General features: G+C 44.8%; 1 protein-coding gene across 1 annotated transcript in view; it reads right to left on the bottom strand.

Moving 5' to 3' along the window:
- The window catches only part of PLCZ1 (phospholipase C zeta 1), a 119,664-nt gene that overhangs the window by 35,145 nt on the left and 65,432 nt on the right, over window positions 1-19,087 (bottom strand). The window contains exons 8-9 of the mRNA XM_084617412.1: window positions 9,960-10,116; window positions 6,989-7,105 (exon numbers count right to left, since the gene is read on the bottom strand). Coding sequence (XP_084473538.1) covers window positions 6,989-7,105; window positions 9,960-10,116 — 274 coding nt within the window. The remainder of the gene's footprint in view (window positions 1-6,988; window positions 7,106-9,959; window positions 10,117-19,087) is intronic.

Raw genomic sequence — 19,087 nt, 5'->3', positions numbered from 1 at the left:
GGCCGCGAGACAGTTTCTTTACATTGATGATCTGCAGGCACGGTCGCCCGCAGCTTCCAGTAGCCGCAGTTCGCCATTCCTGGTGCAGGCCGCAAGGATGTGCTGGCTGCTGCTTCCCACAGCTCCCATAGGCCAGGAATGGCGAACGGGGGCCACTGGGAGCTGCGAGCAGACATGCCTGCGGATGGTCAATGTAAACAAATTGTTTCCCGGCCTGCCAGCAGATTACCCTGACAGGCCGCGTGCAACCCATGGGCCACAGGTTGCCCACCACTGACTTAGAGAGATTAATGAGTCTGCTCTACACCCTTAGCTAGGGGCCATATCCAGGGCCATCCTTAGGCATACGCAGCATACACGGCTGCATAGGGACCTGAAAATTTGGGACATCCCTGGGTCTTAGTGTCCACCCTCCCACCTCTTCCTGTCTCTGTTCTGACCCTTCCTGCAGGCTCCCACCACAGCTGGCTGCTGCAGCCTGTGAGTCTTCCTCCAGAGGGGATCTAGTACTTAAAAGTGAACAAGCCTTCCAGCCTGTCAAACCTATTAGCACAACACTGAAACTGTTAAAGAGCCAATCAAGTGGTAATGACAGGTTTCAGAGTAACAGCCGTGTTAGTCTGTATTCGCAAAAAGAAAAGGAGTACTTGTGGCACCTTAGAGACTAACCAATTTATTTGAGCATAAGCTTTCGTGAGCTACAGCTCACTTCATCGGATGCATACTGTGGAAAGTACAGAAGATCTTTTTATACAAATCAGGGAAAGGGGACAGTAAAAATGACTATATAGAAAACAGGGTCAAATGCACAATGCAGGATGCAAAGTCTATTGAAGTCAACGGGCATCTTTCTGTAGATTGAGATAGGCTTTGGATCCCATGACCAAAGTAAACAAACTGGAAAAAGAGAAAAAAAATGGCCCACCTTGATTATCATACACATTTTAAAGAGAGTGGTCACTTTGGATGGGCTATTACCTACAGGAGAGTGAGTTTGTGGTGGTGGGGGGTGGAGGGTGAGAAAACCTGGATTTGTGCTGGAAATGGCTCAACTTGATGATCACTTTAGATAAGCTATCACCAGCAGGAGAGTGGGGTGGGAGGAGGTATTGTTTCATGGTCTCTGTGTATATAATGTCTTCTGCAGTTTCCACAGGATGCATCCGATGAAGTGAGCTGTAGCTCACGAAAGCTCATGCTCAAATAAATTGGTTAGTCTCTAAGGTGCCACAAGTAATCCTTTTCTTTTTTCTCTTTTTCCAGTTTGTTTACTTTGGTCATGGGATCCAAAGCCTATCTCAATCTACAGAAAGATGCCCGTTGACTTCAATAGACTTTGCATCCTGCATTGTGCATTTGACCCTGTTTTCTATATAGTCATTTTTACTGTCCCCTTTCCCTGATTTGTATAAAAAGATCTTCTGTACTTTCCACAGTATGCATCCGATGAAGTGAGCTGTAGCTCACGAAAGCTTATGCTCAAATAAATTGGTTAGTCTCTAAGGTGCCACAAGTACTCCTTTTCTGTTCAAGTGGTAATGAAGCCATTTAACTGGCATTTGCCAACCCCCAGGTATATACAGTCTGTTTCTAAATTTACTGACAAAAACAGTTGTGCATTACCCGTCATATTAACTCTGAACATGTTAGTCTACAGGACCTTAGTTTAAAATTTGCTTTAAAAATATTTCATTCGTGTGTTGCTGACGATTATAAAATCATATCTCTAAAAAATCCTTGCATAGATTTTTCGATGCTCAGTCTGAGTATTCATCTTTAGCCTTAACTGCTTGGATCTTCAGACATATAGTTTTTGAAATAAATCCTTCAAAAGACCACCCTTATCTAAAATACAAATGCAAGCCTGGGCTGCCGCCAGGCACAGGAACACCAGTTTAATAATACTGCATAGGGCCCCATTAAATCCTAAGGACGGCCCTGGGCATATGGCTTTTAGCTCATGCACTAAACTCCAGAGATCTCAGGTTCAATCCCACCCATCAATGACCATCTTCTGTCAGTGTTATAACTGCACTAGAGTTGCCACCTTTTTAATGGCTGGTAACTGGACCCCCATTGCCCCACCCCTGTCTCTCACTGGATCATCTCCATGCCCCACTTCCCCTTCCAGCTGGGCTCCCTCTGCTCTGGGGCTGGGATGAGAGCTGCTGCAGCCTGACAAGGAACCTGCCTGCAGGTAGACAGCCGCCCCGGATGAGCAGGAGCTGATGCAGGTTAATGATCCTGAACTTCCCTGCACCCCACAGTAACTGGACTTTTGGTGTCTGGTCAGTACACCGGACACTGCCAATTCCCCTTTTCGACCAGACTTTCCCGTAAAAAACTGGGCACCTGGCAACCCTACACTACACTTGAAGAGGAAGTTTTGTCAAAGGCCTCTTGTACGTAGGAGTTCCCAGGATGAAACTCAGGCCATAGTGCTGGTAAAGCCAAGGAAGAAAAAGGGACAGTTGGGGAAGATCTACTGAATGGAGCTTTGATAATTGAGCCTTGGAATTCAGTCATGTTTGGTGAAATCAACCTAATTAAATCAGTAGCTCAGGGTATCTACTTGGGTCTTAAAGGTTTGGAACCCACATATACAAAAACTACCAACCTGTTCCCATATTTACTGCACTTTACAATGCTTCTTCAAAGGCAGATTCAAATGATAGCAAGAAGGGGACTGAGCCAATCTCTTCTTCCTTTTATTTTTAATACTTCTATCAAGGAGCCTGTGATGTGGTATACAAACCCCAAACTGGGACAGAAGGGGTTAAAGGACGATACTGGGCCCAGCTAGCCCCGCCCCTCCAACCCTGCTGAGCATGCTCCAACTGGAGACAGGGTAGAAAAAGGAGCAATCCAGCTCACAAGACTGAGAGTTGCACAGACCTACCCTGCAGGCCACTGCCAAAAGGGGCTAGAGACACCTCCCTGAAATACCAGGGCTGTTTGCTGAGCCCAGTTGGTGCTGGCAATTTGGTTTCCTTTTTATTTTTTCTTATCTGGGATCAGAAGCGGATGTAGCAGTGCTAGGAAGCAACCCAGAGAGGGTAACTCAGAGGGTCCACCTCCAACCCCGGGGTCAATGCTACTGACTCTCCCAGGGCCCTGGGTCAGAGCCCAGTGAGTGTGCAGGCCTGGGCTCCCCTATCACTACCCCACAACCGAGTGGATGCTAACCACTAGGCCACCCAGCCTACCAAAGACCCTACTATAGAGCCCAAAGCCTCCATATATAAGGTATGAACCTTTGGGATCCAAGCCTTTAGAGGAATGACTCAGAAATAAAAATCTACAGAACAAAGAGCCTAGTTAGAAAGGTTGGAATAATTTAGAGCTGAGTGAGGTTCAGATCCAACATATGGACCTATCCCACAGAAAGTGCTGATTGAGATATAACTGCCTTCTCAATGAGAAGCAAATAAAATCAATGAATGTCAGGCAAGATGGACCTGAGAGGTGAACTCAGTGCACAACTGACCACCTTCTTGCCAAATGCCCTTCAACCAGCTACTTAAGAAATAAACCAACTGGTCTGTAATGGTAATGAATATGCAGGTTATACAAAAAGTGTATCAATCAGTTACAATCTCAGGTATATCAACCCCCAACAGAGTGGCAAGACTCCAATGAGAAACAAGCACTGAGATGGAACCTTAGCAAACGACTTTGAGATGGAACTGGAAACACTGCCAATGCACCTTCAGCAACAATTCATCTGAGGACAAAATCAATATCATAAACAGGCCTATATGATGGCATGGACCAAAAACAAGTATACTAATGTTAAATATATATGTGTGTGTCAATTGTTACGTTTACTATTAACATCAAACCTAACTAACTAAACTTATATAAAACATAAACAAGCAGCTAAGACAGCAATGGGGAAGAAGAGCAAATGTTTCCAAATCTCACAATCTGTGGCAACAAAAATGGTACTAAGGGATTTGGGGGCTGTGAGTCCTTTTATTGCCAACCAGGCAGAGCTGTGTGGAGGAATATAAGCAATCCCAACAGCCACTACTTTCTAGATCACTCCAAGCTTTTGGAATTAACAGTATGCATGTCTCAAGAGTGGCAAACTGCAGAATCAGAAATTTAAGCTTGAGGCATTCCTGTTTTGGTTGCATTCAGGCTCCCAGCACCAGGAATAGGGATCTATCAGAACTGAAGCTTTGTTCACAGTGCTCCTTTTTAAGTTCTGTATTTATAATACACTGAGAAAGTAACTGGGAAAAATACAGACTATTAGAAGTTTAAATGATAACTTAAAAATTGGTTCTGAGAAGGTGACTGCCTCTTTAAATTGAGTGCACTTTGAAAACTGAGTTTAGAGACAGCAAAAGGAAATCAGCACATAGGAAAGTCAAGCAGTGCAGAGTTAGAATAAGAGAAAACATAGCTGTGGAAAGGATTACTCAATTTCTCGCTTTTAGATAATGTCGAAGAAAGTAACAGAGTAATTTAGAAAATGATTTTATTACTGGGTGTTTTTAAACACACAAAAAAAGAGAAAAAATAGAGAAATGAAAGTTAACAAAACCATTAAAAAGGGGGGGAAATTGTTAACAGTTGAGAGCCCCTCCAAAGCATAGTCAGTGGAAAAGTCATGTTTACTTGTAACTATTGCAAATTAGAAACTAATTTGAGTGGAGGAGAAAATGATAAAACTATCAAAACCAACTTTACACGGAAAATAAGCAAGTCAAACATAGATGAGAAGATCCTCAACCTCATTTCACCTAATTAGCACCACAAAACAGTGGGAAATACACCTGATGGCCCAGATCCACAAAGTGATTTAGGCATCACAACAGAGTGTCACAATCCCTAACTTTTATGCACCTAGAAAATCAGTGAAACAACAATGTGATGCACAAAGACTGAATTAAGTGCCTAAGCTCCCTGTGCAACGATTGAAGAGGGATACAGGCATCTTAGAATGTGATCCAGCACATTAGGTGGGAAGCTGACTATGCTAGCCAATGGCGGATGCCAACAAGAGGGGTGTGGCCCGAAGGCCTGCCATCTAAGGAGTTAGATGCTTAAGCCTGGGCACTGGGTAGTCACCTACCTTTGCTTGTGATCCACAGCCAGAACCCATCTCCTGAAGTCAGGCAGTTTAGGTGAATAAGCCATTTCTTGCAAGAATGAGTTAGTCACCTGCCTAACTAGACACAAAACAGCAGGAGGAAGAGGAGGTTTCCCCCTTTTAACTTTTAGGCTAGTGCACTCATCTGGTATGTGGGAGACCTGGATTCATTTCTCCCCACCGCTTGAGGAGGAGAGAGGATTTGAATAACGTCTCCTACTTCACAGGTGGGTGCTCTAACCACTGAGCTATGGGATATAGTGATTGGGACTCTCTCAATCAGTCCTGTTGAAGCTGTTCTACTTTGTATAAATCAGTGTTTCCCAATCTGTGTGCTGTCAAGCCTGAACAGGTGAGCTTCAGAATTTTTTGAAAAAGTACATGTGAGAACAAGCGGAAGAAAGCTGCCTTCTGGCTGGCCATCTGCCTCACTGCCCCGCCTCCTCCAGGGGTGAAGCAATCAATCAGAGCTCAATCTCCCTCTCTTCCCCCCTCCCATCCTGCTTGAGCAACAGCTTGGCTCCTCTGCCCCTTCCCTTCCCTCCTTCAGCCACCAGCTGGGGGTGGGGGAAAGAGTCCCTGGAGCTGGAGGTGTGCTGTGGCAGAGAAAAGGTTGGGAACCATTGGTATAAATAATTAAATAGTCACTGAGCAAGAGAGAGATAATGAATGACTCTTTAACCTGGTGGTTAGGACACCCACTATGAGGTAGGAAACCCTGGGTACAGTCCTCTTGCTCCAGTGACTACTTAATTATTTATTTAGCTATCTCTTCCAGGGCCTAGGTTAAAGGCCATTCTCAGGAGAAGGCAGGTATAGCTGAAGTATATCTGCATTCCAGCAATTCTCAGCTGCCCTTGGGGAGTTGGGCAGCAGAGTGTAATTTAGAACAGTTTTGAGACTCTTATCAGTTACACTGAGAATAAGGACAGACCTCAGCAAGTCTCAGGATCAGGAAGTTGGCAAAATGGCTAACGTTACCTTTCCACTTTTCTCCTCCCTCAGCTGCACCAAACATAGCTTGGTCACAGCCGACAATCTGGTGTGGAAGTTGTGAGGTTCAATGAACATAAAATGTGTAAGGATATAATTCATTCAATTTTTTAAATGAATATTGAAAATTATCCTGATTATGAATACTGTGTTTATTGTACAGTACACTCACTGTTTTTTCAAGGGCTGAGGTAACATAGTTAACATAATCTTAGCCCCAGAAGGCAGGGAGTAAATCTCAGACGATCTCAGAGAAATAATTGAGCTATATTGATTAAAAATATATCCCAAATTTAAAACAATAAAGACACTTGACCAGAAAGGAGGTATAGCATTTTAAATTTTCTAATTAACTTCTGAATTCTGTTTATATCCAAGTTTTCGCTGCAGTTTTGTATAGGATTTTTTATTTGTAAGTGATTCTTTAACTTTAGGAACTGGTGCAGAGAGTACTATAAACATTGAATTTCTGGTCTGATGAGAGGAGGAGTACAGACAGTATTGTTTTTAGTATCCACTAGCAGTCATCAAAAATGGCATAGCAGTCTAAAAGGCGAGTTAAAGATCTATTGCTATATTACAACTGCAATAATTATGAGATGTTTGGAGTGAGATAACAGCCATTAAGATACATTAATTGAAAAAGTATTACTGTAGTCAGACCAATCTATGTTCTAAGTCCTTAATAATGGGAGATGAGGCCACCATTGTATATTGACCTTAACATAATGATGAGAGCAAGAAAACTCATGTCATAATACTTAGGATTATGGAGAAAATATCTACCTAAATATTATGTGATATGCAATAATTCAGCAAACAATTTTGAAAAGCTTATATCCAAAGAGTCTGTGCCGGACTCTAAAATAGCACACACTGGATGGTAGAACATACCCATCTGACATCCTACGTTCCAGAATTCTTGAGGATTATAATTAGAAGAGGTCGCTCTAGTCCCTTTGGGATAAATTCTTGTAATAAAGTTGGCAGTATGCAAAACAAATTCATTAGCTGAAAAGAGAATAAAAAAATTTTAAGACAGGCATTACTAAAAAATACATATAAACAGATCTTGTTTCAAATAAATATTCAGATGATGTGATTTTTAGTCCTGATACAATTAACAGAGTAGTGATGTTCGTATTTCTTTAAAATATTTCCCTGTATCTAATGTTACCTAAGTATGTGCACTACTTTAAAAAAAGAAGACTAAATTCATAGTTAAAATCCATATAATTTGGTAACAATTAGTAACAGTAACTAAGGATGCAGTAACTAAGTTTCAATGAAGTCACACAAATGAGGGTCATTCTTGTCAGTTGCCAGCTTGTGCAGATCAAGGAGTGACTGGTTCACATTCTTTTCCAGCTATTTTCTTCTGGAAAATATTTCACTATTTTTGTTGGTGGTGGTTTGTGTTAATGTGTATGTTTCACACTAAAAATAAGCATAGTCTTTTAGGGAATGGGGAGGACTGGAAATAAGAAATGTGCTATAAAACCATTTACTACTACAAGTGCTCAGTAGGTAAATTCTAGCCCTGGCTGGTATTAGCTAAAAGTTGTGCACTCTTGATTGCTGTCTCGTGACCTACATACAATGAATTACTAATTTGGCCCAGTGAAGAGGTTTCTATAACACAAAACTCACAACATTTAGTTGATAACCTTGTTCAGTCTTTGGAGAGAGGCCAGCTATTCAATGGGCATGGAGATTGACCTTCTCACTTCTAGAAGTATTCACGTCTTGAACAGGTCTGAAGCACGCTGGCAGGGAGGAGCTAGTTTTACTGTTACCAGTACTATTTAATCAGAGAACTTCAAGTCTTCAGCATCGTGAAGCTGACAGCTTAAGGGCATAACCTGGGTTGCATAAGGGCAGCTTGGCACCACTTTTCCAGTGGCACCAGCTATGACATTATCTGATTAAAATATTACCGTATAGATCATTGTTGCAACCGCTGTTATATAATTGCAACAAATCTTGTACAAAATGTTGCATGTAAGATGCCTACGGAATGTTATGATTCGCTGAATATGATTATGCTATTCGTGTGCACGTATCATCTTTATATTTGAAGTTATGAGTATTGGCTCTATACCTGTATTTCAGATGTTTGCTCCTGGGGTGACGACCACAAGGTAGTTAGCCAGCACATCTTGGAGGGACTATTCAAATTGAGTGGCCCACCAAAAGAACATTTAACTGACAATGAACCATGGGAGATGCCCATGTACACTTAATAGAATTTCCTGCTATGACTAAGAGGAATCAAGCATCACATGTGATTTGCCTGTGTGACACCAAACACCATCTTGCTACCTGTAATTTTCCAGAGAGCTTTGTTTGAAACAGTGAATTCCCTCCGCATGGCAGAAGCTATAAAAGGCCTTGGAAACACCTCCATTTTGCCTCTTTCCTGCTCAAACCTCTGGACTTATACTAATGGGAGCATTCTAACCAAGGGACTGAGGTCCTTCCAATGATTTGAAAGCAACCAAAGACTTATCAAGCCAGCAGTTTATTCCATCACTGCTACAAGCCTGAACCAAAAACTTTTCAATTACTGTATGTATTTGATTCCCTAAACCAATTTTAACTCTCACCTTTCTTTCTTTCTTTTTATAAATAAACCTTTAGATTTTAGATACTAAAGGATTGGCATCAGCATGATTTTTGGGTAAGATCTGAGTGTGTGGCTGGTTCTTTGGGATCAGAAGAACCTTTTGTTTGATCAGACTAGTTTTAAAGAACCACTTATCTTTAAATCCAGTGTTTTTGGTGGTGATACAAAGACTGGCATGCCTAAGTAAACTGCTTTTCTGACTTCTTGTTAGCCAGTGTGGTGAAACAGAAGTTTACTTTTGTTGCTTGTTTGGTATATCTTATGGAAGAATAACCACCAGTTTGGGGTGTGTCTGCCCTATTTCTCAACAGTTTGTCCAGAATTTGGTATTCTCAGTTGTGACTAGGGTGACTAGATGTCCCGATTTTATAGGGACAGTCCCAATATTTGGAGCTTTTTCTTATATACGTGCCAATTACCCCCTGCCCTGTCCCAATTTTTCACACTTTACTATCTGGTCACCCTAGTTGTGACCCACAAAGGCATGGTTACACCAGCCACTGAAGGATCTGCACTGTGCAGGAGGATTCTCAGGTGGCATAGAATTGCCAGAGAAGCTTCTATGTCAAACTTCTTCCTTGTGAACAGTGATATCGAACTGTCTTAACATTCCCACAGGTCTTTTGGCAGCTGGCTCAAGTTAAAGTGGCCTGAGGTTGCCCAAAATGCTGCTTGGGGACCAGAGTGGTGCAGACCAGGCCAGAATAGTAATTCTACATAATTCAACTTGGCTGTGAGGGCAAACTACATGCTTTGGGGGTTATTCTCCCTTCAATCTGCACATGCAATTGCCATTAAGGCAAATGGGAGTGCATATACACATCAAAGAATAAAGCCCATTATATGGTAAAAATGTGTTCCATATATGTTCAAGTACAGACTGTAAGATTACTCAGAACTATTTGATACAAACACACCGATAATTCTCTGCAACAAAACGTAACATATTCATATGGTTCCTTTACTATGCAATGTTTGTTTTTATGAGACAATGTGAATTAAAAACAATACTGAACAAAATATTTTATTTAGAAAAAATATTTCATTTTGCAAATATTTCATGATGCAACAAATGCAAATCTGCAACCCTATTGCCAGAATATTTCTAAAACTGCATTATAAAACAAACCAATAAATTGGAGATTGTATGTTTCATAACGTTTATTGACTCTTCTGACAGCTAAGCAATGAACTGTGGCAACATTATAACTTTTATCTGATTAAACCAAAAGAAATTACCTGTCTGTTTGGCAAGTTTTCGTGCTCGAACTTCTCCAAGTGAATTCATTTCATAGAACTTCTGATTAGCTCTTGAATGCTCAAAGCTTTTAAATTTTTCAGCTTTAGTATAAATCACAAGTTCTGAGAGCTCCATGGCCAGTTTTATCTTCTTAGTCTATAAATATAACATGAGATAATTAAAGAATATACATTTTAATATTTTCATGTATTTAATTACTGTTACTGCCAATCCAGAAAATAACTTTCAATGATTTATGCATGAAGGTGCTAAAATGAGAAAAGCCACATGAAGCTCTAGATGCTCTAGGCCAGAGTAGTCAGTGCGTTATATTGTATTTAGTACATACAAAATACCAGATACATACAAATAATGTCTATAAATGTACAGAACTATGAAAAACATTAGTTTACTTACCAAGCACAGAAACAGGGAAATAATAACCCTTTCCCATGTGGCTCTGTGCAAGTGAAACTGCATCTGCCTATCTATAACTTAATGTTCATCCACCATCCCTCACTGTGGTATCTGAGAACCTTATGAATTTTAAACAAGAAAACTGGAAGTTTGCTGATCATGAGCCTACCCTGCTACCCAAGTTCTATCCAATCGTGTCAGTTATAATCTTGGGGGGGGAGGGTTAACATTTTTATTCTTGTGGGAAACTATGATGAATTGATGGGTCCTGGATTGCCAACCCTAAATGTTCAAAAATCATGAGTCAGGCCCCCAGAAATCATGATATTGGCTTTAAAATCATGAGCTTTTAAAAATAAAATATTTGGAGTTCTTTTTATTTGCCTTCTGGCTTTGCACTTTTTCAGTTCAGATTTTCCAGCATTTCTCTGCAACCAGGAGGATTAGCATCTTAGCTTTCTTTTTTAAAAATGAAAGCTGAGATTGTGATGTATTCACATATCTCCTGGTTTTAAGAAAAAAGCAATTATCATAAGACTCATGATAAAAACCACAAAAGCTGGATATTATATGTTGTGACTTCTGAGGTCATTCTGATCTTAAAAAAGAAAGGAATTCTATAGACCAATAAAAGTCTATCGCCATCAGTCTCAAGCCTTTCTCTGGTTGTCCGCTAAACTACTCCTCAGTAATGCTGATAGCATAGCATGTTCTGGTCACAGAGAGAGAAAGAAGTTTTTCAGGCAGCACAGATCTAACCCATTAAGACCTTTTAAGAGTAGGACCATCACCTTGTACTGCACCAGTATTCAATGGGGAGTCAATGTGGTGACTGACAATGTGTGCTTGACATTTCTTAGGAGGCATGCTGCTGTTTTCTGAACCAGTTAGAGATTTTCTGAGTTTGTAAACTATGTCAGACTTATAAAACACTGCAATAATTCAACCAGGAAGTCACAAAATCATGGATAACTATAGCCTAGTCCATATCTGTGAGTACTGGGTACAGTCTTCTGGTCAGCAGAAGTGGATGAAACCCTTTCTTCTGGCCATCAGTATTTGGGTCTCAAATATCAGCAAGAAATCCATAAAGACCCTAAGGTTACACACTCTTTAGATAATTTGATCAATAGAGGATGACAGTAATACAGCCAGCTAACTCTTTGAAATGCATTTCTTTTCTCATCAGCAGTACCTCTGTCTTTCCAAGTTTCAGTATGATCCAGCTGTGCTTGATCCATGCAATAATTTCACATAGGTGTTAGGTCACAAGGTGATAATAGTATTCTTGGCACCTGATGTAAGGGAGCTATACAATTTTATGTTGTGCTTCAACTGAACCCTTAAGACCATTGTGTCTCAAATCATTCCTCAGTGATTTTACACCAATGTTCAATAAGAAGGAGAGGACAGTGTCCTTTTCAACTCCTTAAAAGAGAATTTGAGGCAGAGATACAATGGACCATCACCAATCTATGGCTTCAACCTGAGACAAAGGACAGGTGCCATCTCAGTGGGCTGCGTCTTAGCTCCACAAGTTCTCTAAGTTAGTTCAGCAGCATCTCACCTAAACAGAGGTATTATACTCTCATCCAGTAGTGCACTTCCTAATCTGCATGGATACTGGGTCTTCTCTCTTTTCAAGGGAAAAAATTAAACCTCTTGGGGGTAAAGCTATTTTTGATTGATTGGTTGATTTGTACGTTTAGTTGCAAGTCATTGCTTATTTATATGGGGACAGGGAAAGAGGGATGGTGGAAGGAGGTAAGAGTCCTGAATGTCATTCTCATGGTCAATTAAATCACATGCTACACATCAAAACAGGAATACAAATATGGATAATACCAGTCAGTCTATTGCATGGTTCTGGGAATGTGATAGGTTCCCCTGTTTGAAGGGAAAGAATGGTTACTCACCTTCTCGTAACTGTTGTTCTTCAAGATGTGTTGTTCATGTCCATTCCAATCAGGTGTGTGCACGCGTACATGCATGGTAGCCAGAAGATTTTTCCCTAGCAGCATCCGTTGGGTCAGCCTGGGCACACCCTGGAGTCGCACCTTCATGGCTCTCAATATAGAGCCCTGCTGACCCTTCTTGCCGGCTACTCTGACAGAGAAATGGGAGGGTGGGTATTGGAATGGACATGAACAACACATCTCGAAGAACAATAGTTACGAGAAGGTGAGTAACCATTTTTTCTTCTTCGAGTGCTTGTTCATGTCCATTCCAATCAGGTGACTCACAAGCCTGAGTTCAGGAGGTGGGGTCAGAGTCTTCCACTGATTGGAGAACTGCTCGTCTGAAGGCCGCACCAGGAATGTTGTGGATGAAGCCAGTGCCCTGGTAGAGTGCACAGTAACTGGGGGTGCTGGCAGGGGCAGCTCTACCAATTTTGCCCCCCCAAGCAGTCGCCACCGAATTGCTGCCGCTGCTACAGGGGCAGAGCTGCCGCCGAATTACCGCTGCCCCCCGGAAGAGCGGCGGAGCTGCCGCTGAATTGCCGCCACGGGACACGGACTGCCCCATTCTGATTGCCGCCCCATTCTGATTGCCGCCCCAAGCACCTGTTTGGAAAGCTGGTGCCTGGAGCTGGCCCTGGGTGCAGGAAGCCCTGCCAGGTTGTAGCACTCACGAAGGCAGGACATAATCCATAATGACATGCATTGTGACGACACAAGCAGACCTTTTGATCTGTCCGTCACTGCCACAAATAACTGGACCGATTTTCTGAACGGCTTCGTTTTCTCAATGTAAAAGGCTAGTGCCCTGCAGACATCCAGAAAATGAAATCTCTGCTCCTTGCCAGTGGAGTGCAGCTGAGGGTAGAACACCGGGTGGAAGATGTCCTGGTTGATGTGAAACTGCGACACAACCTTCGGAGGAAAGCAGGGTGAGGCCTGAGCTGAACCTTGTCCTTATAGAACACAGTGTAAGGGGGCTCTGATGGTAGGGCTCTGAGCTCAGACACCCTCCTGGCCAAGGTTATCACTACTAGGAACACCACCTGGCAGCATGTTGCCAACAGTTTAAAGGGGAGTCCCATGAGCCTAGAAAGGACCGGATTGAGGTCCCTCGCAGGGACAGGCTGATGGACATTAGGGTATAGCCTGTCGAGCCCTTTCAAAAAATCAGCTGACTATAGGGTTAGCAAACACTGAGCAGGCCCTCACGCCCAGATGGAAAGCTGATACGGTGGCTAAGTGCACTCTTATTGAAGACAATGAAAGCCCCTTCTGCTTCAGATGGAGGAGGTAGTCCAGAATGAGCGACACTGAAGCGCGTGTCAGGCATGAATGCTGCTGTGCTGACCAGACTGAAAATCTCATCCACTTGGCAAGGTAGGTGGCTCTCGTAGAGGGTTTCCTGTTGCCAAGGAGGACTAGTCAAACCTGTTCTGAACAGGAAAGCTCCACTGGGCTCAACCATGGAGCTTCCATGCCATGAGGTGAAGCAACACAAGGTTTGGATGTTGAAGATGACCTTGATCTTGCATCAGAAGGTCCGGGAAGAGTGGAAGGGTGACCGGGGCTTCCACAGACATGTCTAGGAGAGATGTGTACCAGTGCGGACAGAGCCAGGCTGGTGCTATCAATATGACCCGAGCTCGTTCCCTCCAGATCTTGAGAAGTACCTTGTGAACGAGCAGTATGGGCATAAAGGCATAAAGGAGATGGCCTCCCCATGGAAGAAGGAATGCATCCACTCTGGAGCCTGGGCTGTGAGTCTGGAAGGAGCAGAACTGCTTGCACTTCCTGTTTTGTCACATGGCAGATAGGTCTATCTGGGGAAAGCCTCACTTCTGGAAGATTGAAAATGCGACGTCCAGGTGAAGGGACTGCTCGTGGACTTGAAATGACCTGCTGAGGTGGTCCGCCAGCTCATTTTGTACCCCAGGGAGGTATGACGCAAGAAAGGGTATTGAATGTTCCACACAGAAGTCCCACAGGATGAGGGCTTCTTGGCAGAGGGGAGAGGAGTATGCGCCCCCCTGTTTGTTGATATAGAACATTGCTGTTGTATTGTCCATCAAAACAGATACACAATGTCTCGTTAAGTGTGCATGAAAGGTCTGGCATGCTAGGCGCACTGCTCTCAGCTCTCTGATGTTGATGTGAAGAGCCAGGTCTGCATCAGACCAGAGACCATGGGTCCTGCAGGCTCCCAGATGAGCTCCCCAGCCCAAGTCTGATGTGTCCGTCACTAGCAACAGAGATGGCTGCAAGTGGCAAAGGGGACCCCTGAGCACACCTCCTGAGAGTCAAGCCACCACAGGAGGGAGTCGAGGACCGGGCGAGGCAGGGTCACGATTCTGTCCAAGCTGTCCCAGACTGGGCGATACACTGACGTGAGCCACAACTGAAAAGGTCGAAGCTTGGGTCTGGCATGCTGCACCACGTAGGTACAGGCAGCCATGTGTCCCAGACTCTTCAGGCAGTTCTTGCTGTGGTGGTGGGAAACTATCTGAGGCCTCAAATGATGTTGGTGAAGGCCTGAAAACTTGCTTCTGGCAGATATGCTCTCGATTGAGTCAAGTCCAGTACTGCCCCTATAAACTCCATCCTCTGTGCAGGGGACAGAGTCCATTTTGCTTCATTTAGAAGTAGATCCAGGCTGTTGAAGGTGGCTGTGATGAATCTGACCTGAGCTTCCACTTGGGACCTGGAGCGGCCTCTGATCAGCCAGTCATCAAGGTACAGAAACACCTGTACCTGGTGCCTGTGCAAGAATGTGACGATGACTGCCATGCATTTGGTGAAGACTCAAGGTACTGCTGACAGGCCAAACGGAAGGATTGTGAATTGGTAGGGGGTATTGTTCACCACAAACCTGAGGTACCGTCTGCAGGACTGAGTAATTGTGATATGAAAAATGCATCCTTCAAGTCGACGGTGGCATACCAGTCTGCTGGATCCAGAGAGGGGATGATGCAGGCCAAAGAGACCATGTGGAACTTGAGTTTCTTTATGAACTTGTTGAGTTCTCACAGGTCCACGATGGGCTTGAGGCCGCCTTTGGCTTTCAGTATTAGGAAATATTGGGAACAGAAGCCCTTGCCCGTCTGCTCCTGAGGAACCTCTTCCACTGCCCTTAGTGATAGGAGCGAGTGCACCTCCTGTATGAGGAGTTGCTCGTGAGAGAAGTCCCTGAAGAGGGACGGGGAAGGGGAGTGGAAGGGCAGAAGGGCACAGAATTGGATGGAGTATCCCCTCTCTACCATGTGGAGCACCCAGCGGTTCAAAGTGATACGGTACCATGCACAGTAGAAAGAGGATATGACGAAACTGGTGGCCCTTCCTTGACCGCACCTTCAAAAGGCTGGTTTGGTCCCTGAAGGCGGCTTGCATTGTCCTGAGCCCTGGCCAGAGGGTTGACGAAGCCTTCTCCTGCTGCTCCGATTTCTCCTTCTGGAGCCATCTTGGTGGTTCTGATGACCAAACCAGAAGTGTCTCCACTGCGTTGAAGGCGAATAGAGGCGCAAGGACCCGAAGGTGGCTCTGGAGTCTTTAAGGCTATTAAGCCTTTTGTCGGTCTTTTCTGAAAAGAGCGTCTCACCCTCAAAAAGCAGGTCCTGAATGATTTTCTGTAACTCATAGGGGAGGCCAGAAACCTGGAGCCATGAGCCCCTTCTCATAGCCACTCCTGTGGCCATAACCCTGGTGGCCACATCTGCCCCGTCAAGCGCTGCCTGAAGGACACCATTGAGATAAGTCTCCCTTCCTCAACCAATACCAAAAACTTGGGGAGTCCAAGGGAGTAGCTCCATGGATTTGGCCATCACTGAGCAGTTGTTGGAGGAGTACCTGCTGACGATGGCCTGGTGATTGGATATGCAGAGCTGCAAGCTCCCAGTGGAGTAGACCTTTCTTCCATAAAGGTCAAGCCTTTTCACCTCCCGATTCTTCAAGGAGGGTCCCTGGAAGCCCTGACATTCACGTTGGTTAGCAGCATCAATCACAAGAGAGTCAGGTGTGGGATGAGTGTACAAATGCTCATAACCCTTTGATGGCACAGAGTAGCATCTTTCATTGTGCTTAGCCATAGGGAGCAACGAGGCTGGGGTCTGCCACAGAGTTCTCGTGGTGTCAGAGATGGTCTTTATGAGGGGCAGGGCAATATGAGCAGTCCAGGGGGGCAAGGATGTCCACCATTGGATCTGTATCCTCCACTACCTCCTTTGCCTGAATGCCCAGGCCCTGAGCAACCCTCCGCAGCAAATGCTGCAGAACCCTGTTGTCCTCCAAGGCCAGGGCTGTCACCATGCCTGCCAACACCTCATCTGGCGAGGATGAAGAAGAGACCTCCATGAGAGGTGGCTGCTCCCTTCCTTCCACCCCCAAGGGGTCCCGCAGCACCTGGGTTTCTTGGGCCAGTGTCGACCCAGATGGTATCGTACTCCTCAGTGTAGGGGCTGCATACACCAATGCAGACACCACAGGTGCTGAAAGTGTCTTAAGTGCCGATGTCATTCTTAATGTCATAATCGCCGTTGGCACTGGAATCCGCCAGTGCCACCAGGACCTCTGGGCCTGGTGCTGGCTATGTCAGAGGCGCCAAAATGGTAGTGCAGGGTGATAATGGGCCTATACCCGACCCTGCCGGTGCCAGCGGTGCTGGTGGGGGAAGAAATGGGGCTGAGGTCACCGAAGTTGCCCTGGAATTTCAAGTCACCTTGGCTGTGACCTTGGCTTTGATGAAAAGCCCAGGAAGTCCAAAAGGGACATTGCGCCAGGGGCTGCCATTCGGCAGGCCACTGTGCCGGGTAAGGGTGCCGGTCTTGAGTTGACGTGGACCATCTGCTCCTACTCCTCTGGGACCGATAGAAGCCCGACTCCGAGGTGTCTGAAAACAATGACTACAGGGGAGCGGTATTTCAAGGCACCATGCTTTCGCGCCAAGGGCTTGGGGATTGTGTGGGTAAGTGTCCTCCGGTGCTGAGGAATGGTGCGGCGGGGTCAGAGATTGGCGGGCTATCATAGCAGGCTTTACCTTTGAAGGAACCCGGGGAGCAACCGGTACCGGTGACTTATCCCATCTGGGCAGAGAGAACAGTTCCATGAGGTGAAGCAGTTCTTCAGCTGCCTCAAATGCCTCTGGAGTTGAAGGGAGATGCAGCTCATGGCTCGGCCTTAGCTGCCCCTCTACATGGGCAGGAGTCGGTGCAACCGTCACAGGCGGAGCAGCACTAGTGTGGCCCGACTCAGATCTAACGGTGGTAGGCTCTTTAGGTCTACAGCGGGGAGTGACCCCTCTACCACCTCTTCTTCTTTTGCAACACCGGTGATAGTGAACGATGCCTGTGTGTGGCATGTGAGCCGCGAGTGGAGCTGGGACGGTGCCATGAGTCCTTATCCTTACCTGGCACCAGTGCCCATGCTGACAGTGCCAGAGCGCTCCACACCGAGGAGGAGGTACTTGGCGCAGGGTCCGTCGAGCCAGGGTCGGACTCGGGGCGCAGTGCTGCCTCCATCAACAGGTCCGTCAGGTGCTGCTCTGTATCTTTTAAAGTCCGTGGCCAAAAGGTCTTACAAATGGCACAACGATCCTTCTGATGGCCTTCTCCTAAGCACCTTAGACATGAGGTGTGAGGATCGCTTCTGGACATACACTTTCCACAGGCTTTGCAGGTTTTGAAGCCCGGAGACCCCGGCATGCCCTGGCATCAGGAGAGCGTAGGAGGGGATTCACCCCCAAAAGGAAACTTATCTAACACTAACAAATGACTAACTACTGACTATTAATGAACAATGGAGAACTAATGGAGAACAATATAAGAACACTGCTGAATGTGCTTGTTGAGACAAGAGCACAGGGAAGTTCCAGCTAACCATCACTGGTGGTAAGAAGGAACTGACGGGGTGGCGGGTCAGCTGGGCTCTATATTGAGCACCATGACGGTGCGACTCCAGGGGGCACCCAGGCCGACCCGACAGATGCTGCTAGGGAAAAATCTTCCGGCTACTGTGCACTTGCGTGCACACACACCTGCTTGGAATTGACATGAAGAAGCACTCGAAGAAGAACTATGAGTTCTGTAATTAGAGGGCAGAAGAGACATTAATTTCCCTCAGTATACAATAAGAGCTTTCATTAGTCTAGAATGACCAGACAGCAAATGTGAAAAATTGAGACAGGGAGTGGAGGGTAATAGGTGCCTATATAAGAAAAAGACCCAAAAATCGGGACAGTCCCTATAAAATCAGAACATCTGGTCACCCTACATTATTCACATGTTGTAGTATTGACGTTTTATAGTGCTGCTTGATTGAAGAGTCTGAATTCTTTGAGAGAGGGAAAGTCATTATGGATCACATACATGCTGACAGGCCATCTTGCATTCAGGTGATCTTTTTTATTACTTAGGTTGATAGTCCTCTTCAAAGTGAGAAGTGCAAGGTTTTCATATTACATGAAAGCATTGTGGGTTAAATATGTTTATGGTTCAGATTAGTTTTGGTGGCTGTAATTTTGCAACCACTGTGGTGCAGAAGAGGAAAGATCCATTGTTCTTTTCTATAGCTATGGATGTGCTTTAGTTCATGGTTGCTAAGATTCCTTCCTTCAGATACTTGAAACAACCAAATTCACCAAGAATATCACATTCAGTTCTGACCATCTGAACTAGAAGTATTTTGACAAAATGGAGCAAGCTCAGAACACAGGAAGAAAAGTTATCAATGGGCTGAAAAGCAACTTACCTGGGAAATGTTAT

This window comes from Lepidochelys olivacea, assembly GCF_965140295.1.
Source record: "Lepidochelys olivacea isolate rLepOli2 genome assembly, chromosome: 1".
Classification (NCBI taxonomy): Eukaryota; Metazoa; Chordata; order Testudines; family Cheloniidae; genus Lepidochelys; species Lepidochelys olivacea.
The sequence above is the reverse complement of the archived record's forward strand: the minus strand, read 5'-3'. Positions and strand labels throughout refer to the sequence as shown.